This window comes from Vanessa tameamea, chromosome 7 (assembly GCF_037043105.1).
Source record: "Vanessa tameamea isolate UH-Manoa-2023 chromosome 7, ilVanTame1 primary haplotype, whole genome shotgun sequence".
Classification (NCBI taxonomy): Eukaryota; Metazoa; Arthropoda; class Insecta; order Lepidoptera; family Nymphalidae; genus Vanessa; species Vanessa tameamea.
This window is the reverse complement of record NC_087315.1, coordinates 9,184,132-9,208,400: the sequence shown is the minus strand read 5'-3', so window position 1 is coordinate 9,208,400 and position 24,269 is coordinate 9,184,132. Positions and strand designations below refer to the sequence as shown.

Below are 24,269 nucleotides of genomic sequence, written 5' to 3'. Positions count from 1 at the left end.
TGTATTATTTTTATTTACTTAAGGGCGAAGGCATACTGATTGGGCTAAATCATCGTTATTAATTATATTGAGTTTATATGCTCTTGCAAATGTGTTTGAATTTGTCCATCCTGTTGTTTCCCTTACAATGGCGATACATATAATACGATACGTATGTCTCGTGGACAGAGAACATTGGTATTCAGTTTCTGCTAATAACTTTCCAGGATATTGTAAAAGAGTCGACACATAAAGTATTTGGATCTGGTAACCATGAGACATAAATGTCACTTTTAGAGTACAACAAGCAAATAAATCAGTAGCTGGTTGTCCAAACTTATTTATAAGTCTTTGAAATGCATCATTAGACAACTTTCATTCATAACTCCAGTAGTATCCTCCATAATAATGAACAGTCTGGCATTTTAATAGCAATAGTATTTAACGCAAAGTAAAATGACAAAAGCTCTAAATATTTTGTATTAAATTCATATTCGTTTTCCTTTCAAGATCCATGTAGTCTCTCTTAGAAGCGTCCGTAAAAATTTGCAAAGAATAATTATTTGTATTTTAGTCATTTATACGATTTCTAAACATTGTGCTTCCAATAATTTAGGTCATCGAAAATCCAATCTAATGAATATTAACCATACAACTATAATAAATAATTATTATGATGTAACATTATGTATTTCTGTCTTTCTAATATCTTTCTGTCATGATTTTTTAAATATACTTATATAATTTTAATTGAAATAATAATATTTAGTACTGCTTTGACTTTTAAATAGGTTTTTTTTTAAATTGAAATAACATGTATGAAGTATGATTATTGATACGGTTATCGACACCGTGTTGTGGCACACCCGTCTCTTCCGTCTCGTGGAGTGGTGAGACGAGGGAGAAAAAGATGGAGGACAAACTAGGAAGGACGGATTTTTGCTGACTTTGCTGTTGTAGTTATAAGTAATATATGTATCGAGTGGTTTTAATATAATGGAAGTTAAGGTAATGTGAGTTGTTTTATTATATTTCTGTCTTTATAAGCCATATTTGGCTGCTGGACACGCGGCCACTGAGACGCCTATTAGCTAAGAAAATTTCTTGATAGTACATGAGGTTAGGAGTGAAAACCTTTCCACTTATTGCGAAATATTAAAGTTTTTGTCATTAGTTAACGCTTTAGTTAACGTTTTTGAGTTAAAAACGCCAAAGAATATCATCTGAATATATCACCGATTGTAATGCTTGTTTTCTTAAAAAAGCTATTAAAAATTTAATGATCTTTGTAAATACTCTGGGTGTAATAGATCTATTATAAGGCATTGCATTAAACTCATAAGTTAAAAATTCTGACTCTTAATCTCATCCCATATTTTTTGTTCTCTTTACAAATAATGTTATCAAACCTAAAAAATACGACAATCTTTAAGGATTATCTAAAGATGGGTTTTGATAAAATGAACAGACGGATTAAAAGTAGATAGATAGAAGGGCGGCAAATCAATGTTCCAATCGCAGATGGAGTAGAGATACACAAATCTAAGATTTTCTCGTTTGCTCTGGTATATTATGAACTACAGTTTTTGATTAATATATGTATATGTATTTATAATAAACACTATTGAACTTAACTACTTATATTCAAAACACATTTGTTTAGTAAATAATCTTATGATTAATATAATAAAAAACAAAAAAAAATTGGTTCAATCAATGTGAAAATGAGGAATCGATTGAGTCAGCTGAAGTTCGTGGCCTTACTTTTGATTCCAAGTTGCAATCGGCCCCCTTTACAAACGGATTAGCGAGTAGACTTAATGAGTTGTACTGTTATTAATTCGTCTTTAATCCTTCTGTGATTGTATTAGGCTATATATAGAATACATTCAAGATATAGAACACATCTAAACAAATATATACACATAATTTCTTCAGATGATTAGTTTTAGAAGGAACGGAATTAACTTTATAATTATGAATCAAAGACAATTTACTTCAACTACTATTACTATTAAATTCTAATACTACTACTACTACTAAAAAAAACTCAAAATTTATATAACTGTATAAACATCTGTATAAATTATATTTCATTACTATTAGGTAATATGTGAACAGAAAGGCCTGATTAACGTAATTACGAGTAAAACTATATTCACTGCACGAATAGTCAAAGCCCAATTACGGGGAATTCGGCATTCGGGAATCCGGGGCTACATATCCGTGACCTCCGTAGTCCTCCATGTAAATAAAATGCTTAAGTAGCATTTTCATCTCAATTAAAATACAAATTTAATGATGCTATCTACCTGCAAGCAATTCATTCGGATAATAATTAGTGGCTAACACTTCTTTGTCCCAGGGCTTCCAGAGTTCTAAATCCGACTGTATTAAATACTACAATAACAAGATACAGCACTAACCTTTGCTTTAATTAGGATTGATTCTTAACCCGGATCCTATTCTCATATAACAGTAAGTATGTTTATATCTGCATATTAAAATTGGTTGTTGTTAAAGATAAATTAGCTTAGCTTAGCTCATGTATGGTCATTTCTCAAATTCATGTCTCGACCGCATACGATCTGAGTTAACCTGCGTTAAGTGTACTATTTAAATAATAAGTAATTTTACATATATAACAATTTTCCACTTATTGAAAGCTATAATACGAGTTATATTGTGGGAAATTTTCAATCAATTTCATTTTCCTTTTATATCCGTTTAGAAATAAAATTTCCTGAAGGATTTTTTTTTGTGACATTTGTGTAACGCTATTTTGGTATTATATAGAAAACTAGCTATTACCCGCGGCTTCGCTCGCGTAGAATATTTGTATATTTACAAATTAACTTCAAATATTACGTAAATTTAAGACCTCTTTGTATACCACATTGATGTGTATTTCAATGCTTAAATGCGAATCAACTCATTTTTAATCGGTAGCCCAAATATAAAATTTCGAGCTTCCAACTTCAAAATGACGGTCTTCCAGACAATCCTATATACGAAATGCCACCCCTATTTCCCTCCTTAGGCGTAAAATATCCACAAACGTTTAAATACGTATCTACTCATTTTTAATCGGTAGACCAAAAATAAAATTTCGTGCTTCTAACTTCAAAAATGACGGACTTCCAGACTAAGCTATATAAGAAATCTCAACCCCTATTAACCCCTTGGAAGTACAATATCTAGAAAGACTTAAATACGTATTTAATCATTTTTAATCTGTATCTCAAAAATAAATCTCATATTTTTAACTTAAAAAAATGACGAACTTCCATAAAAACTTTCAATACTTATTTCAACCCCTCAGAGGTAGAATATCAAAAAACGCTTAAATATGTATTACTCATTCTTAATAAGTAACACAAAAATAAAATTTCATGCTTCTAACTTAAAAAATGACGGACTTCCAAACTAATCTAATATAAGAAATGTCGACCCTATTAACCCCTTAGAGGTAGAATATCAAAAAACATTTAAATACGTATTTAATAATTTTTAATCGGTATCCCAAATATAGAGTTTCAAATTTTTAGCTTAAAGAATGACGACTTCCATAAAAACTTTCAACCCTTATTTCACCCCCTTAGTGGTAGAATATCAAAAAACGCTTAAATACGTATTTACTTATTTTTGATCAATATCCAAAAAATAAAGCTTCTTGCTTCTATCTTAAAAAATGACGGACTTCGATACAAATTTTTACCCTTAACTCACCCCCGTAGGGGTAGAATATGCAGAAACACTTAAACAAGTATCTACTCCTTTTTAATCAGTATCCCAAAAATAAAGTTTCATGTTTTTAACTTAAAAATTACGGACCTTTCTCAGGCGCTAGACTATTTGTGTATCAAATTTCATTTAAATCGGTCCAGTAGTTTTGACGTGAAAGCGAGACAGACAGACAGACAGAGTTACTTTCGCATTTATAATATTAATTAATAAAATGGATTACACAAAGTAAATTGTGTTAAGACAGCTTTTATGAAGTCAAAAAAGATAAAATAATATTTATTAATTTAATATTATTTATCCAAAAAAAACGGCTGCTGTAATTTTTAGATAATTTCTAATACTTTCGAAAAAAATGTTTTACTTTATTAACAAATTTATATGATATAAATATAATTTATACCCTACAGCACTGAGGAATAAGACTTTTATATATGTATTTTAAAATTGTATTCTAGCTTCCAGAGATTAGATTAGTATGTATTGTTAATGCAACCATAAATCTTTCATCTTCAATTTCTCACTCCAATATGGTAAAATTGCAAAAACACTGTAACAGCTGTCATTTATACAGAAGAAGAAGCCTAAGTACAGAGTTCCGAATTTATAGCTCACAATTATGACTATTTTATAAACACATCCACAAATCAACCACGATTCAAGCCTCTTGAGGGATAAATGTCATGAATTTATTAGGAGAAACTTACATATCGATTTCCATATTGCTTATAACAAATATAACGAATTTCCAAACAAACTTTCATCTCCCATATGCCCCCGAAGTAGGTAAATTTTGAAAAATCCTATCTTAATGTTCACTTTTATTTCATAACGAATTACGTGTGTTAGTTAGTTATTTTATAATTTTACTACGTAGATAAATGGGATGGACGATGAGAGAAGAAGCGATTCGCGGTTGAAACTTTTTTAAGTTTAGAGTTTTGATGTGACAAGTATGGATTTTCATGTTCCTGTAATATAGGTATAAAATGTATAGCATATATAGCGAAAGTTTAAAACATTCCTACTCTACATCCATATAACGCGTAAACCATTAAAGTTAGGGCCTTGAAATTTGGTGAGTAGGATCTTTCTATTGAGTGGACACCCACTACGACAAACATTAGTACATACATATTTAAGCATTTCTGGATAATCTACCCCTAAAGGGGTGAAATAACGGTTGAAAGTTAGTGCGAAAGTCAGTAATTTTTTAAGGTAGAAACATGAAACTTTGTTTTTGGGATATTGACAAAAAATGAGTAGATAAGTATTTAAGCGTTTCTGGATATTTTACCCCTAAAAGGGTGAAATAAGGGTTGAAAGGTTTGTACCTTATGAAGACATGAAGATTTACTTTTGACATACCGGTTAAAAATGAGTAGATACGTATTTAAGCGTTTCTGCATATTCTTTCCCTAACAGGGTGAAATAAAGGTTGAAAATTTGTATGGAAGTCCATCATTTTTAAATTAAAAACATGAATATTTATTTTTAGGCTACTAATTAGAACTGAGTAGATATATATTTAAGCGTTTCTGGATATTCTATCCCTAGGGGTCGAAATAAGGTTTGAAATTTCATATATATTTTAGTCTGGAAACAGTAATTTTTGAAGTTATAAGCATTAATCTTTATTTTTAGGATACTGATAAGCAATGAGTAGATATGTATTTAAGCGTTTCTGGATATTCCACCCCTATGGGTTGAAATAGAGGTTGAAATTTCGTATATAGGTTAGTCTTGAAGCCCATCATTTTTTACGTTAGGAAATTGGCGCGCCAATAATGTTACTGAGGAATTTAAGACCTCAAAAATCATGCAACGGCACCAGACTAATATTAAGGGTTCTCTATCGTAATGTCATAGGTTACAGTTATATCTGTACTAAAGAAGAAATAGTGTATATTCCACGAATATCTTTGATACCATCAGAATACCCCTTTAATTTCAAGAGAGTACAGTTCGCGCTTAAAGTACACATGCTTCACCATGACTATTAATAAAGTACAAGGTCAAATTTCTAAAATGGCCGAAGTAGATATAAGAGAAGACTGTTTTTCGAATGGACAGCTCTAAATAGCCTGTTCCAGAGTGAGCTCTGTCGAGAACAAATGAGGTCTAAATTTAACGTAATATTTTAAATTATTCTGTAATTATAAAACAGCCACGCGAGCAAAGCCGCGCGCAACAGCTAGTAATAGTATATGTGAAAGATAATTCGTTTATTCGGTACGTATTCACGTCGTAACCAATCAACCGATCATCATGAAATTTTGCGTACTTACCAGCGGGTGTACTGAAAAGGAATTAGAGTACCTAACACTTACACGCCTCCCCTCTAACGCGGACGAAGCCGAGGAAATTTGTATGGAATAAATTAAATATTTCAATTTTAAGTGAAAGGCGAGTACTATCTTCGTTTCTTTTCACAGTTTCACAAAATTTTATTTTTAGAGTTTTTTCTATTTATTTCGTGTAGAAGTTAATTAGTTGGGCGAAATATGACAGGATTTCGCTTAGTGTTTAAAGGTAGAACACATAGAGCTGCAGTTTAGTTAGCTAAGCAAGGCCTCATAATTGCTTCTGTGGCATTCGCATGATACAATTTATTATGGTACAGGCACAGCATCACGTATATATTAGTCGGAATGTTTATTAATGATTAAAAACCTTTCGATATTAAAGTTACTGTTTTCGTTATAGGATCGTGATTATAATTAATAGGGAAAAATGATGAATGACTAGTTTATATAATTTATACTTGAAAATGTTCCAGCGGCAATAATGATGAGTCTCTTAATATGTCTATATTACTTATTTAAATAGGATTTCGAAGGATTAGTTGTTGTTTAATAATTTTAAACAAACATAATAAATGTAATATGTTTTATTCTAATTTTATAAAGTATATTGTATACACGTCACGCGTGTATTTATTAAGTTCACTTTAATTCAGCCAAGCGCATACTTTATTCACTTACTATTTCAATTTCAGATTTTTAGATCTCATATTAAAGTTAAACGGCATTGTACTATATACAAGTCTTTTGATTAATTCACAGACCATTGTTTGTCGGTACATTGGTTTCTCGTAGGAAGAATGGAGTACGGTTTGACTGCTTTGTAATGAATCAGTGAAAAACATAAATGCATTGTTTGAACATGCTTTTCTGTGAATGAAATAGGAACGTTTTATGTAATTGGATAAATTACAGTATAATTTTAACTACTCATATATTTGATCTTAAAAATCTAATTATATGAGTATTAATACTACATACAATTTTTTACCGTATTTTTTTACTTTTGTTCGTAACTGTATTTATATGTTTTTTGCTTAATAGTGCATACTGTGGTCCCCTATAATTGAAAGAGGACACAACTTGTAAATCTTACATTGATTTATATTAAGAATATGTATTTAGTGTATCTTTTGTTGGAAACTCATAAGTTAAATAAATAAACGTAGTAAGAGGTAAAGAATATAAAAAAATGTTGTATTTATAGAAAACTAGCTGATACCCGCGGCTTCGCTCGCGTAGAATATGAATATATTTACAATTTACCTTTAAATATTACGTAAATTTAAGACCTCTTTGTATACCACATTGGTGTGTATTTCAGCCCTTAGGGTAGAATATCCAGAAACGCTTAAATGCGAATCAACTCATGTTTAATCAGTATCCCAAAAATAAAGTTTCATGTTTTTATCTTAAAAATGACGAATTTCTATACACACTTTCAACCCTTATTTCACCCTCGTAGGGGTTGAATATGCAAAAACACTTAAGTATGTATCTACTCATTTTTGATCAGTATCCCAAAAATAAAGTTTCATGTTCCTATCTTAAATATGACGGATTTCTATACAAACTTTCAACCCTTATTTTACCCTCGTAGGGGTTGAATATGCAAAAACACTTAAATACGTATCTACTTCTTTTTAATCAGTATCCCAAAAATAAAGTTTCATGTTTCTAACTTAAAAAAATACGGACTTCCATACAAACGTTCAACCCCTATTTCACCCCTTTAGGGGTAGAATTTTCAAAATTCGCTCCTTATTGGGTGTCATGATATGTTAGTTTATAAGTATACAGACTAAAATATAAGTTTTATGCTTCTTGTCCTAAAAATGACAATACTTTCAACAACCTTTCATCCCCCTTTTCAATCCTTTACAGCACTTTATCCAAATAAAAAGTAAAGTAGCCTATGTCCTTTCTCAGGCTCTAGACTATTTGTGTACCAAATTTCATTTAAATAGGTCCAGTAGTTTTGACGTGAAAGCGAGACAGACAGAGTTTTATAATATTAGTATGGAATTATGGATTTACCTTGCTATAGTTTATTGAGTGAATAATTTCCAAGAAATGAATTCATCAGACGAGAACGCTATATTAGTTTTACGTAGAATATACGACGAAATTGAATGTATCGGTAATAGAGTTCTTATATATACGAATTTTACTATGATTTTTCTTAAATCTTTACAAATTGATCGCTTTTCTTACTACTACTAGATGAATATATTTAGTACATTATCCATCCTTTCAGACTTAAAATATTTGATGTCAAGTGCCTTTTGTTAAATTAGCAAATACACAAAATACATTGTTATAAACTTTTTAGAGTAATCTCAAGGACGGTTTTTGCCGTCACAAATTAAAATATATCTAGTGTTAGAGTGGATATAGTAGAGACAGATCAAAAGGGCTACTTGTGCCAACACCATCAATTTTTTCTCTTTAGTAAAAGAGGGAACTAACGGGGAAATTTATAAAATTGCGGAAATGTATCGACCTATGAAGGATGAAATTTGAATGCATTCAGCTGAAATGAGAATATTGAGTTAGATATCTGAGTTGGGGACAATAGATAGAATACGATATGAGTATATATATATAAGTAAAAGATCAAAGCTCTTGTGACGAAAAGCTGAAATGGACTCAATTATAACATTGTGGATAAATCAAATCAAAATTACTTTATTCAAGTAGGCTTTTACAAGCACTTTTGAATCGTCAAAAAACAAACTATTTAAAGTAAAGCTACCACCGGTTCGGAATGTAGATTCTACCGAGAAGAACCGGCAAGAAACTCAGTAGTTACTCTTTTTTAACATCTAAAAATACAGTCATGTTAGTTAAATACAATTATATATGTATGTTATATCTCCTGCCTGGAAGTCAACAAGCATTTACAAATGACTTGAATCTATGAAACGGCAAAGTTAAAAATATCTGCGGAATTTAATTATGTAATACAATGGGACTAATCGTGCTATAAGAATGGTATTAGTAAGAAAAAGAGCGAAAAAAATTACCTGGACTGTGTTAGATTAGGTTAGGCTAGAAAAAAATTAGCTGTACTGTGTTAGGGAGGATCTGTGCTAAAATGGTGTAGCTGAGGATTACTAATGAGAGAGATAAATGGAGAGTAAAACACATTGCACCGACACGAAATTAATGGGATAAGATCAAGCGAATAATGAGACATTTCGTTCGTTTGTTGATTTATTTGATGTTTTAATTTAGCTTCAATAATTTAAAACTACACATGTATTGGTTCAGACTATTAAGGAAACGCTTAGTCTATTTAATAATATTTAATTAAACAATATGTTATGTAACTCTCTTCTAAAAAAATTGCTTTATTTATTATTTCTTTTTTTTTTTTTCGCTCATGGAACCAGAAAATTCATAATAGCTTATCTTAATTAAATATGATAAGGTATAAATATAATTGTATAAATATAATATGTATATTTAGACTCAAACATTTTGATTTTAAAGTAATTTAGATATTTTATTGACAGTAAATATTATAAATATTATAATTTTTTAATCTTCAACTTTTAATACATTTTGTGGCTCCAAAATATATTAAAAGTTGAAGATAAAAAATAAAAACGTACTAAGTTACTGTTAAATTGCGTATAATGTAGGTATTTTCCTCTTAGTGATGGCTGGCCGAGCGCCGACTAGCAAATAATCTCGAGTGGGAACGCTTGACATGGAATTACTACAATTCATCATTAAAATAAAAAATAAAAAACTTGTACTACCACAATGCTTTACCGTATTAATATTTCAATAGTCTTTAATGTCTAATTAAAATATGTTTTGATCATGCTATTTCTTACAAAAGTAATTCTATATTTTAATAGTACGTGTATCTATGTCCAGCATCTGGTTTATAAAGAATGATAATAAAACGCTAATATTATACCATACATAATTAGTATTTGTAAAATGTATTATATGTTATCATTTTTCAAATAAAATACTCAGTGTAACTCGACCTGCTAGTTGTTGGTAATTCTAACGATGTCGGATCTACGATTTACCTACCAATAATAAAAAAAAAATTAGGTACACACAATATTACGAAGGGTCGTGTACCTTCGTAATATTCGTAGTGCTACTACGGACCGTACCGAGTTACTTTTGTTCTGCCCCTGGCAATCTTGAAGCGTTGTATTTGTTAGAAAATAAGATATATAGAGTAAACTTGTAATTTTATAGGGCTTTATTCGTTTGATAGAAAATTTGATTGATAGCCGGAAATTAAATTGAAGATTCTAATTGTTACGTTCGTACCCGGTACTTCCCCTTTTCGGAATTTGTAAAACAGAAAATCTATTACTTATTAAATGTAGTGTTGGGATTTCAGACACATTTTCCGGAAATAAATACGGGTGTGTTTATCGGTGCCTTTACAGAGGCCGCGAATTGAAATATATATTTTTCAATGTTATCAAATTGCAATTTCCTCGAGTCATACAAGATATCTATAATAATTATGTTTCTACAGTGACGTGTATACATATTTTATTTATATGTATGTTTTATATAAATTTGAATCACAATCACTACATATTATGAAAAGTACCCCCGGGCCGCCTCTATGTCGTCTGAACGTGACAAACTCCAATACTACCCATCGGATTTTCATACGGTTTTCACTCATGAGGCAAACTCGGCTTAGATGTTAAATTCATTAATTTTTTGTATAAATTTGCTGAGATGTGACGATAATTGTTGAAGAGTACGAATACTGGCTAGCTTTACTCGTATGTATTACCATATAAACGTATGATACAGACGCTTGATCTACCCGTAAGAAAATGGAACGATACTAGAAACTTTCAAATGCTAAAAACGAAATGATAATTAAGCGTCAAATCCGTTTAATCAGAAGAATGAACATGTGTAAGTATTTGTGTTTGCTTATAATCTAAGTTATTATATATCAATGCTTGAATGACACGAATACCATTCGTTATATGTACTCTTTGAACCTGAACACTTTAAAGAAATATAGAATGCGTGGGTGGTACCTCCGTCTGGCTTGCAGACATATCATTAGTAGATCTTAGGATTTATTTCTATCATTTTGTAATAAAATCAAAAATGTAGACAAAATATTTAAATTGTGAAGAATATGAATGAGTTGAAAAATAATATTTATTTGCATGTACACATATTAGTATAGTTACTTAATTTATTTTGTTATACTAAATTTGAAGTACAAACGATATTCGGATTGAAATATAAATGTATTTAAATAATAGATTACCTGTGTTTTTTTTTTTAATAAAACCACGTATTTATGACAGCATCAAAAATGGCCATAATTATACCTACGTATTATTCGTACATATGTAAATTTATTTATATTATCGGCAGGTGGTTAGTCAAATACGCCACCTGATGGTAAGTGGTCATCACCACCCATAGATATTAGCGCAGTAAGAAATATTAGACATTCCTCACAACGCCAATGCGCCATCTACGTTGGGAGTTAAAATGTTATGTCCCTTGTACCTGTAGCTTCACTGGATGACTCAGCCTTCAAACCGGAACACAAACACATTCATTAATTCTGTTTGGTGATATAATATCTGGTGAGTGGTAACCTAACCAAACGGACTTGCTCAAAGCTCTACCACCAAGTATGTCTAAAATATTTTGTGTCATTTATGTCGATTAGTTTTATTTCTGATAAAATTGTATAGATGGAATTACTAGTCTTTTAAATCGCGCTGATGTTTTGTACAAATGATTTACATATTAATATTGTATGCGAGTCAATAAAGCGAGTTATTCAAGAACATGGCAAATTAATTCATCCAGTGAGTATTGTGATCAGTATAATAGTGCAGTGTTGACAAAGTAAATATAAATTTGAAAGCTACATACTATAAATATATGTTTTTACTGAATAATATGTTAAGTCAGATTACTTTTAAATTGAAGATCTTAAATTTTAGCTGTGTAAAAATTTTCATAATCTGATATTCGAATTACTCTGTAACACATAATGGCTTTCTAAAGCGAGTAAGGGACAAGAATTAAACTAAAGCAATCAAAAAGTTTTAGTTAATAATATTTTTTTATATTTGAAACTGAAAATGTAATATGAATATGTTACTTTGATTCGGAATTATTAATACTTAGGCCCATCTTCAGCTAGTCGATATCTATTAATAGTATAAATATAATATAATAGTATAAAGTAAAGTAACATTCTGTTTCTATCTGTATCCCCGTTTTAGCTTCTAAAAGACTCAATTGATTTTGATACCGTTTTTACTATTCGTAATTTATTATTATTTGCAAAAAATAGCTGAACTATGACGATGTATTATCTAAAAATCAGTTTTCTTACGCTTACATGGCTGACATTGTTTCAGAAGATACTTCAACACAATGTACTAGCAAATTGTAAATTTTAATGTGAGCCATAGACACATTATATTTACAATAAGAATAATAATTATTACCCATATTTCTCTTTCTGACATGCTCATATAAGCTGATTAATAAATAAAGTTTTAAATTGATAAATACTTTAAAAAAAATTGCTAAGTGGATCTCTCAGTTTTTTATTAATATATTGCACCCAAACGACGCCGGGTAAATATAATCCACATAATACTAATCTTTTTCTTAAGATTTTTTTATTTTAGTACAACAACAAGTAAAATACATTTTCTTAATGATATATATTTCGAAAGAAAATTTAAGTAGGTGCTATCTAAGCAAAAATTGTCAAAACTATAAGGCATACTTGAAATTTTTATATGGAAGATTTCTCATCATTTATCCAAAATGATAACAGATTTTTTTTTTATCTAAGTGTTTCGTTAATTATAAAAATATCGGTAATAACGAATTAGTCAATGTCTACTAATAAGCGTGTGGAAGATTATTTAACTCCGTATCGAAGGTTAAGCTGTCGGCGGCACTGCCACTATGCATTTAAACGGAAATCAATAGAAATTTAGACATAGTATGAATTGTGTGTTTTAAAAACAAGCTAAAAGTATTGTAAATTAAAATTGATATAGTATAAGGTATGTTATTAAGTATTATGTTATTCTAAAGGAAAGTGATCACGGCAGTGTTTTTTATCCCATAATTTTAAGATGCGACTATAACTCAGAATCCTAACATGAGTAGACTCGAACTTGAAGGAAAAACAACTTGAGCATTTATCAACCTTTAGCAAGGTTGTTATTCTTTACTATTGTTATTTATTGTCGATATGTATTTATTACATTATAAGGGTCGTCTTAACTTATTCATAGCTCTTATTAATAATATTATATTGCAATCAATACCTTGAATTACGATTATTGACCATTAACATAAAAAAATCAAGTTTAAAAGTTACTATTAGCTAAGGTTCGACCATCGATGTGGTAAGTATTAAATATTATTACAAATAACAATTCGTGCATTTAGTTGAAATTATCTGGGTGCCAATTCTACAATCAAATTGTTACTTTATCGCAGTCGAATTGAAACGTTGCCGTTTAGCCGTTTTTCGTTTTCAACTAACTCAACGACCCGGTTGCGGTTCGGTTGGACTTAGATCGGAATATAATTGAGATTGCATTATAACCCATAAAAATAACTAGAATTGCCCCTCAGTTTCGATTAAGCTGAGATGTTTGTGAGGAATAGTAGAAGTTGGATCGGAAATGTGTCATAAACGTAATGATATAGCCCAATGAAGAATGAGAATGATATTATTTCACTGAAAATATACTTCTTAACTTTGTTTATTTACATTTCATTACAAAGTATTGAAAAAAAAACGGATAAAAAATGTTGTCAGTAGCTTTTGTAATACTAGTTTTTACACTCGGCTACGCGCTCTTCTGATTTTAAGATCATATTCCCATTCCACTCTTTAGCTCTTAAGCTAGCTCTATGCAAAAGTCACTCGATTTTCTCGTTGCTTGGCTCTGCACAATAGTGTACGTACCTTCGCATTTATATTTGTTGGAAGAATGTAAACAACGCCTAACCACTTTAATAGTTCTTTTTGTCATCTCTTAACTTCTTCTAGCGCTTGTCAATGTGTTATGTCCTTTTCACTTTTTTCAATAAATCGTTTTATTATTATATTCTAAGTCGTATTATTTCTACAATATTATTGGTTTGCCCTTACATTAAGCAGACGTAATTGTAAGATTCTTTAGACGTAATCTAAATAGACAATATTTATAAAATTTCGGATTTAGGACTATACAATATTATTTTTCTCAGAAAACCTACTACTGTTCAAGATTAATATAATAGAGCTTAGAAGCTTAGATTTGTTATTAAACTAATATTATTTGAATTCTAAGCATAAGCGAAATACTTAATTTATGTATGTGCCTGAATTTAATTTGTTTTAAAAATGTTAAAATAGAATCTATTCCAATCTATTATTACATATTATTTCCATCAATGTTTATGATGAATCTGATGTGATAAATACCCGAAGGTTATGTTATATGTATAGTCAACAAACAAATTATCCATACTAATATTATAAATGCGAAAGTAACTCTGTCTGTCTGTCTGTCTCACTTTCACGTCAAAACTACTGGACCGAATTAAATTAAATTTGGTACACAAATAGTCTAGAGCCTGAGAAAGGACAAGGGCTACTTTATATTTGGAAAAAGTGCTGTAAGGGATTGAAAAGGGGGATGAAAGGTTGTAAGTTGTTGATAGTATTGTCATTTTTAGGACTAAAAGCATAAAATTTGTATTTTAGTCTGTATACTTAAAAACTAACATATCATGACACCCGAATTTTGAAAATTCTACCCCTAAAGGGGTGAAATAGGGGTTGAACGTTTGTATGGTAGTCCGTAATTTTTTAAGTTAGAAACATGAAACTTTATTTTTGGGATACTGATGAAAAAGGAGTAGATACTTATTTAAGTGTTTCTGCATTTTCTACCCCTACGGGGATGAAATAAGGGTTGAAAATTTGTATTGAAATCCGTCATTTTTAAGATAGAAACAGGAAACTTTTTTTTTGGGATATTGATCAAAAATGAGTACATACATATTTAAGCGTTTCTAGATAATCTACCACTAAGGAGGTGAAATAAGGGATGAAAGTTTTTATGGAAGTACGTAATTTTTTTAAGTTAAAAATATGAGACTATATTTTTGAGATGCAAATTAAACATGATTAAATACGTATTTAAGTGTTTCTAGATATTCTACCTCCAAGGAGTGTAATAGGGGTTGACATTTCTTATATAGCTTAGTCTGGAAGTCCGTCATTTTTGAAGTTAGAAGCATGAAATTTTATTTTTGGGCTACCGATTAAAAATGAGTAGATACGTTTTAAGCGTTTCTTGATATATTATGTCTAAAGGGAAAAATAAGTGTTGACATTTTGTTACTGATTAAAAATGTGTTGATTCGCATTTAAGCGTTTCTGGATCTTGTACGCCTAAGGAGAGAAATTGGGTAGATATTTCGTATATAGGATAGTCTGGAAGACCGTCATTTTTGAAGTTAGAAGCAGGAATCTTTATTTTTGGGCTACTGATTAAAAATGAGTAGATACGTATTTAGGCGTTTCTTGATATTTTACGCCTAAAGGGAAAAAGTAGAGGTTGACATAATGTATACAGGTTGACGACCTCCGTGGTCGAGTAGTGTGTACACCGGTTTTCATGGGTACGCCACTCCGAGGTCCCGGGTTCGATTCCCGGCCGAGTCGATGTAGAAAAAGTTCATTAGTTTTCTATGTTGTCTTGGGTCTGGGGGTATGTGGTACCGTCGTTACTTCTGATTTCCATAACACAAGTGCTTTAGCTAGTTAAATTGGGATCAGAGTAATGTATGTGATGTTGTGCAATATTTGTATACAGGTTAGTCTGGAAGTCCGACATTTTGAAGTTAAAAGCATACAATTTTATTTTTTGGCTTCCGATTAAAAATGATTTGATACGTATTTAAACGTTTATGGATATTTTACGCCTAAGGAGAGTAATTGGGTTGACATTTCGTATATAGGATAGTCTGGAAAGCCGTCATTTTCGAAGTGAGATAACATTAAATTTTATTTTTGTGCCTCTGATTAAAAATGAGTTGATACGTATTTGAGCGTTTCTGGATATTTTACGCCTAAAGGGAAAAATAGGTGTTGACATTTTGTAAACAGGTGAGTCTGGAAGTCCGTCATTTTGAAATTAGAAGTTCGAAATATTATTTTTGGGCTACCGATTAGAAACGAGTTGTTGCGCATTTATGCGTTTCTGGATACTCTACCCTAAGGGCTGAAATACACACCAATGTGGTATACAAAGAGGTCTTACTTTAAAGTAATATTTTAAGTTAATTTAATATTAACAATATATATAACAGCTAGTATAATATAATTTGAAAATAATCCAAGCGCGGTTAATGTACAGCCTTATAATCACAATGTCTATAATTCTTCTGGGAACACGTCTATGCAAATGAAAATGTAAATTTGTAGAATCTTATGAGTAGATGATATAAATACATTACTCATAAGGGTTTTTCATTCAATGATTTAGCTGAACGTCTATTAATTAATTAGGGAATGAATCGCAGACTGAAATACTCGTACAATTTCAGGTTCAGCGATATTTTGTATAGTGTATATTTGTATATAGTAAGTGTATCTAAATATATTTTTAAAAATATCTGTAGTCTGATTCCGTAAATAAAAATCTTTTTTTTATTGAACACAGCAGCTTTTGAACCTCTCACTTTAAAAAACATGTAACATAATCCTATAAAATGTCTAATTAATATAATTTTTTTATCAACTGAAGATTATGTATGTCATTTATATATTTAAATTTCATTTTAAAACAGAGTTGAATATAGCAACGATGTCGGCTTGCAGACTTAAAAAAAAAGCAAAAAACAAAAATAAAAATATGTACTTTATTTTATAAAAAACGTGTCTTTTGCAACTTTATATTTAATTAATGGTTTGGCTTTTGTTTCATACTAAAATAACATAAAAGTAAAATTCTTTGTTAACACTTTATAAAGTGAAGTTATCCCAATTATAGGTAGAACGGAACGAGTCTTCGGGGTGTTATATTAAACTTAAATTTTCTAAATTTTAACTTGTAAGAACTTTCAGCAGTAATATATTTATCTTCCCTATCTTTTCCGCGGACAAGATGACTTCCTGCACGTATGTTTATTTTATTACACGCTTCACTGACTCAGAGTATCATTCTCGTAAATGATTAGCTATTTATATACTTATTACGTTCATATGTATTGAAGTGATATTTAAAGCACTATTGCTGTTCATGAGACATTTATGCAAGGTATGCTTTAATTATGTAAGGTTATTTTATATTGATCAAATTATCGATATAAGCAGGCTATTACATTAGGCATTAGCATATATATATGGGATATATATTATTATGTTATTATCTATAAATACGTCGTATAATCCAAATAACGCGTCGTAAATTCTCTCCACAGCTCTCAGAGACTCCAAGTGAAATTACGAAGAAGAGTAACTAGAGAGCGCCCGCACTCCGAAATCATTTCTTATCAAATAATGAAAATGCGTATAATATATGAAACCCTTTGCCTCTACCGAGTATAGAACAATTTAATACCTATCTCTAGGTATGTTTTAACGAAGAATTTCAATTTGACTTATCTTGTATGCTGTACACAACAAACAGGTATTTTTGTTTCAGACAGTATAAGGAAACTAGATTAATCTCAAACATAAAATAAACCGTAAGTCTTAACAAAGGTCATGTGTTTAATATCACGGAGCATAGTACATTCGCCCTGCATAGCCCAGACGTAACATGTTATATTGAACAGAAATATGCTTTTGCTAAATATGCGAAAATTATTTTGTATGTTAAAGATCTCATGATGACTTCTAGAATTTATTAACAGAATCAAAAATAATCCATTTGTCTTAGGCAAGGTAGTTTAATTTTGAAATTGCATTGATAACTGAGATCTTTATGTCGCTTGAACTGTTAAATTGAAATTGAGCAACGAAACTTTTTTTTTAATGAGTTTTATTTTAAAAGTTCATGCAGATATTTATTCAGTCTACACGCTGCAATAAATCTGAATTACCCTTTTCTTTCACTCTCTTACTTTACGGTATTTCTCACAATTTCATTCACCCATAATTAAATTAGTATAAATCGACTTAGCGAATACGTCTACGTGCAAGTAAATAATAGTAACTTTTGTGTTGTCTAAACGCGTTAGTCTTGACAATTTATCTTGTCTTGTCTTGACAGTTCTTAACATTGATTCAACAAAATTTGAATCAATGTGTGTATAATTGTTGGCGATTTAAAAAAATAACGACTTCTAATGCAACCTCGTATCAATAATGCAAAAAAAATCAATTTGGAACCCATACTTCAAATCAGAAAAAGAAGCAAAAGCTTAAATTATGTCATTGCTTGCTAATAAAAACATGCAGGCACTCTAAAATAATAAATACAAAGTAAAGTACACCAAAGGCACAAACAACATTTCTGTGGAGATGACAATATTACAATAAGAATAAAACTGTTGCAAATACAGTAATTGCCAATTATTTTTGTGTAAACGCAAGAAAAAGTATGCTTATGTTGTGCTAAGTTTACTACTTGTGGTAATGGTGGACAATAACAATCTAAGAATTTTAAGTCAAAACTGCGATTTTCTGTTCAATTTATTACACAAATAAATTGATTATTTTTTTAAGTATACCATAGTTTTGGGGATGAATTTAGTTTCACCGTTTATCTAAGTGCGTTGTAATTATTATTGTATTGAATTTAAGCATTACAATTATTAAGGTTATAGTTTCAAGACAACACAAACAACACAATAATCTATTTTTGAAACAGACAAGCGGACGGGAAGTGAGTGGGTGAGCTAATGCTCTTCCGGGACAAAGATGTTATGTCCTATATGCCTGTACTGGCTCACAAACCCTTCAAGCCGGAATACAACAGTACTAATATGTGATTTGTGGGTGGCTATCTGACGGGCTTGCTCAAAGGCTAACACCAAGTGAAATACCAATTTTTAGGCATTTTAAATTTTCATCTTTTGAGGTGTTAAATAATATTTTGTTACACGCTATCATTATTTGCAAAATTCATGAAAGGAAAATATATTCTGAAATTACAATTACCGATTCATTTGGAAATTCTCAAGCGGCGCTATACGATAAAAAAAAGATCTCATCTTCAGTTTAATTGTTTCTATAACGTGTTTGAAAAATCTTGGCAATATACAAATTTTTTAGCAAAAAACGATGTAATAAACTCAAATTGCGCAAACAAACTCCTAATTGACTATGAAATTTCTATGAGTTAAAAATAAAAGTTTCTAAGTAAGCAATTGTTATTAATTTGTTACTACATAAAATAATTTGATTTCCTCATTCCAAAATGTTTTTATAACCTCCAAAACTCATCGCTAATTATGTATTATTAGAAATATACTTAGTTCTATTTATTTAATGATTTTCATATAAGCGATAATTAATGTTTACCTTAGGTTTTAAGTACTGACCTACAATACATCAATATGACGGTTGTGTTGCCAAGGGAACCCATCACTACCATCACAATATATATACCACCGATTCCATAATATAATGAGGGATTGGGTGGTGGGAATTGCATCCAGTGAGGGTTGATGCATTTCACGAAGTCATCGGTGAATCCGATCTGTCGCCACAAATTTAAAGGCCACTTCTGCTTGAATCTTTGAACAAGCATCGATTCCATGGGTTCAGCTGTAACTACTTGTGAAATGGTTTCGTGGAATTCATATCCTAAGCCATATTCATTTGCAAATCTTTTTGTCCTCGATCTTATCAACTTCTGCGATAAACTATTGTTTTCATTTGTTCTCTTACGTTTTTTCCACATTTTCAAATTGAAACAACGCCACAAAATCACACCATGACATTTTAAAGAGTCGAAATAAATAAAATAATTAATGACACTGTCTTTTAATTGTATTTTGTTTGATTTCATACTTATTTCATTTTTCGTTTGCATCGAGCGATCAACATTAAAGCACTCCAGTTCCACGAGAAACATAATGAAAATAATTATAATAGCTTGAGACATTATAATTTGTCTATAAACTTGTGATTCAACGAAAATAACGTGGAATTCTTGAGAAGCGCGACCGTCCCGTGTGCTTTCCGCGGCGGAATGTTAACTCGACGTGGTTTTTGCATCCCGAATTGTCCCGCTACATGCGCTATTTTTGTTTGGATGCCATGTAATTTGTCGTCATTCATATGTTTCTAGTTTTTGTTATATATATATATATATATATAATAAAATAGTCGGTCTTAGAAATACATTAACTTGCCTCTTCTATCTTTTATCTTATAATCAACTTTTACATCTCGTGTTCAACAATATTTTTTTCTATAAAAATTATCAATATTATTAGGAATATACATCGTAGTGACTATATTGTGACGTAACTGTTTCTTTACTAGCTGTTACCCGCGGCTTCGCTCGCGTAGAATATGAATATATTTACAAATTACCTTAAAATATTACGTAAATTTAAGACCTCTTTGTATATCACATTGGTGTGTATTTCAGCCCTTAGGGTAGAATATCCAGAAACGCTTAAATGCGAATCAACACATTTTTAATCAGTAGCCCAAAAATAAAATTTCGAGCTTCTAACTTCAAAATTACGGACTTCTAGACTAAACTGTATAAGAAATGTCAACCCCTATTAAACCCCTTGGAGGTAGAATATCTAGAAAGACTTAAATACGTATTTAATCTGTATCTCAAAAATAAAGTCTCATATTTTTAACTTAAAAATTTTAACTTAAAAATATGACGGACTTCCATAAAAACTTTAATACCTTATTTCACCCCCTCAGAGGTAGAATATCGAAAAACGCTTAACTACGTAATTACTCATTTTTAATCAGTGTCACAAAAATAAAGTTTCATTGTTTTAACTTAAAAAATGATTGACTCCGATAAAAACTTTCAACCCTTATTTCACCCCATTAGTGGTAGATTATCTAGAAACGCTTAAGTATGTATCTACTCATTTTTGATCAATACCCCAAAAATAAAGTTTCATGTTTCTATCTTATAAAATAACAGACTTCTATACAAATTTTTACCCTTATCTCACCACCGTAAGGGTAGAATATGCAAAAACACTTAAATAAGTATCTACTCCTTTTTAATCAGTATCCCAAAAATAAAGTTTCATGTTTCTAACTTAAAAAATGACGGACTTCCATACATACGTTCAACCCCTATTTCACCCCTTTAGGGGTAGAATTTCCAAAATTCACTCCTTAGTGGATTATAAGTATACAGACTAAAATATAAGTTTTGTGCTTCTAGTCCTAAAAATTACAATACTTTCAACAACTTACAACCTTTCATCCCCCTTTTCAACCCCTTACAGCACTTTTTCCAAATAAAAAATAGTCTATGTCCTTTCTCAGGCTCTAGACTATTTGTGTACCAAATTTCATTTAAATCGGTCCAGTAGTTTTGACGTGAAAGCGAGACAGACAGACAGACAGACAGAGTTACTTTCGCATTTATAATATTAGTATGGAAGTATGGATTAAAAACATCCCTAAGGGACACTTGAGCTCGAAGATTATAAAAAACGGGTGATGAATGATGGAACGGGTCCTGAGAGATTCCTCATAAATTCGTTGTTTTAATATCTGACGTATTTCCGATATTTTATTCAAATAGTTTGCTCGATAAGATTAATTTTTTGTATGGATTAAAATGAGAAGACGTTCCTATATTTTTTTATACAAGATAAACTTAACTTGTACTTTTATAGAGACGAGACGAGAGTTAGTGAAATATGCCTAGTAAATAATTCTACCTTCCGTAAGCGTAACTAATATTTCTTTAATATAAAAGCACCCTGTTCAACGAATCGTTACTGGACAATAATCGACCGTTTTTGAGTAAAACATAAAACGGCTTGTTTTTCAACAGCGGAAATAACTGGACATAAGTTATCTACTTAGTGATTTCAATACTCAAGCGGAGGGTAATGTTCGAGTGTATGTATGTGTTGTATTTAATTAAAATTAAAGATAAAATCTACCTAAGTTATTTTATTATATATCAGCTTAAAGCTGGAAAGGATAATGACCCTATTCATCTTCAGCAGGATAGCATCAATGGATGCTGTCAGGCTTTACTCGTAAGGTTATATTTCCCTACAACGAATATATAATAAAAGTCTTTCTGAAACAACATTATAGAATTTCTTAAAAAATTGCTAACGTTTAGGGTCTAAAAACATTCAGATAAGAAAAATAATTTTCTTAGTCATCTAAATAGTCATTTTTGAAATGATGGCTTGAGAAACTTTTGTTTGAACAACAGACAACAAATACCCTTTTATATGATAAATGACAAAATACCAAGCATAAACACTTATATTAAAATGAGCGGATCTAGATAAAAATGCCAAATTAAAATTATAGATGAAAAAGAAATCTTATTTTGTTATCAGTATTAAATAATATGTTCCTGACCCCTGAACAAGAATAGTCCGTATCATAGGTCACTTTCCTAGCACCGAATTACTCTATTAACTAATATTATTTAATTTAAATTTTTAAACGAAGTCGATAAAGTTTAAAATATGAAAATACTTACTTTAAGTACATGAAGATAACGACCGCGTTTCCCCAGCAACCAGCCGTAGCAAATATGATATAAAAAGCACCAATAGATCTCTGAACCATCTCACTGGGTGGTGGAAACTGTAGCCAATGTTCGTTGATCAAGTACAAATAGTCCTCCGTAAAGTATCCAATCTTACTCCATTCCGACACCGGCCACATTTCCTCAAACCTTTGAATTAGTACAAAGTTTTTATCCAAACTGTTGTTGGAATAAGAAATACTCTTCGACTCATTTCCACTATAAGTGGTACGAATATCAATTCCACGAAAAGTTTCGTTAGTGGCTGTTATCTGTCTCTTTAAACGTGAACAACTTGATTTTTTCTGAATTTGTCTGAACGTGCCTCGATGAAAAGAAAAATAGCTGTTGTAATCTGTACTTCGTATTATACACATGATGAATAACAAAGAAAGTACACAAAATATTATTTTCCTCATAGCAGAAAGTTGCTGCTTCTTCAAAGACGTGCAGTTCCAAAGGAGTCTTGTCGCTTTTTAAGAATACTACTTAATTTAAAAGTATTGTCATGGTTCATAGTACGTATATTTTGTAGTTTTGCCCTAGGGAACGATTTCGGGTTATACCTAAATTGGATTAAAGGGGCTATTAGCTAAATTCTCTATAAGGACCGTTAATAAAGACTAATAAGACAGATTAAAGATTGATTGACCTTGGAATCACTAATGCAATTGGAAGTCGATTAAAAACTGTTCTGTAAGTAAACGAAATAGTTATGGCTCCAACCTTGGACATGGCGAATATCATAGAGTGCAGGTTTGTTAGATTTTATATAACATGAGCATGAAAAAATATTCCGAAATTTTAATTTATTAATGTATTGTTCTGTTAAAATTTATGCAAATGAATAAAATATTAAAATGACAGTCGCTAAATAGGGTTTAAATTCAGGAAATTACTACAGAATTCTTATGACTTACTTTCTGTTTATAATCCATTTGAAAGAAAACGTATCTGCATTTGTCGATACATCCCCCAGCAGTGGGAAATTTACACTGTTATATATTGAAATTTGTGAGCTCATAAAAAAACTGATACAAGGTTCTGAAGTTTAAAACCAGTTAAATGCGAAATTAGTGTTTTTCTAGCGTTAAAATTGTGTTTTAAGATTTTTGGTATGTGTATAATTACATTGCATATAAATTACATATCTTGTGATATTTTATTCCCAGACATTTTGTTTATCTGTTACAGTGATATTAGATAAATATTTTAGGTAATTTTAAGATTGAATTAAAATCTTTTAGTCTTTTAAAGAAAAAATGTAAGCGAAGAGTTCTCAGTAAACGCTATTGGAATTCCGTCTAGGAACGACTCACTTTGGAAGCACATATTTAAAACTAGCTGTGCCCGCGACATCGTGCGCGTTTGAATTTAACAAAAAAGTTATTGTTATTCCCAGTTTTTACTATTAATTATTAATTCTGTATTAGGCAGCTTTTGTGATATTAAGGCACCCGACGTGACGGCGGAATGGTGGCATGCGCGAGGGTGCGCGCGGTACTCGGACAGTATT

At 30.6% G+C, this 24,269-nt stretch overlaps 1 protein-coding gene across 2 annotated transcripts in view; it reads right to left on the bottom strand.

The window, feature by feature from the left end:
- LOC113401297 (opsin, ultraviolet-sensitive-like) overlaps positions 1 to 23,211 on the bottom strand; it is a 30,403-nt gene extending 7,192 nt beyond the window's left edge. The window contains exon 1 of one of the 2 annotated variants that reach the window (XM_064215411.1): positions 22,706 to 23,211. In XM_064215411.1, coding sequence (XP_064071481.1) covers positions 22,706 to 23,172 — 467 coding nt within the window. In that variant the 5' untranslated portion in view covers positions 23,173 to 23,211. Of the gene's footprint in view, positions 1 to 19,580; positions 20,222 to 22,705 lie in introns of those variants that run through there. The other variant, XM_026641152.2, reaches the window with a different exon arrangement.
- Positions 23,212 to 24,269: the final 1,058 nt, after the last annotated feature.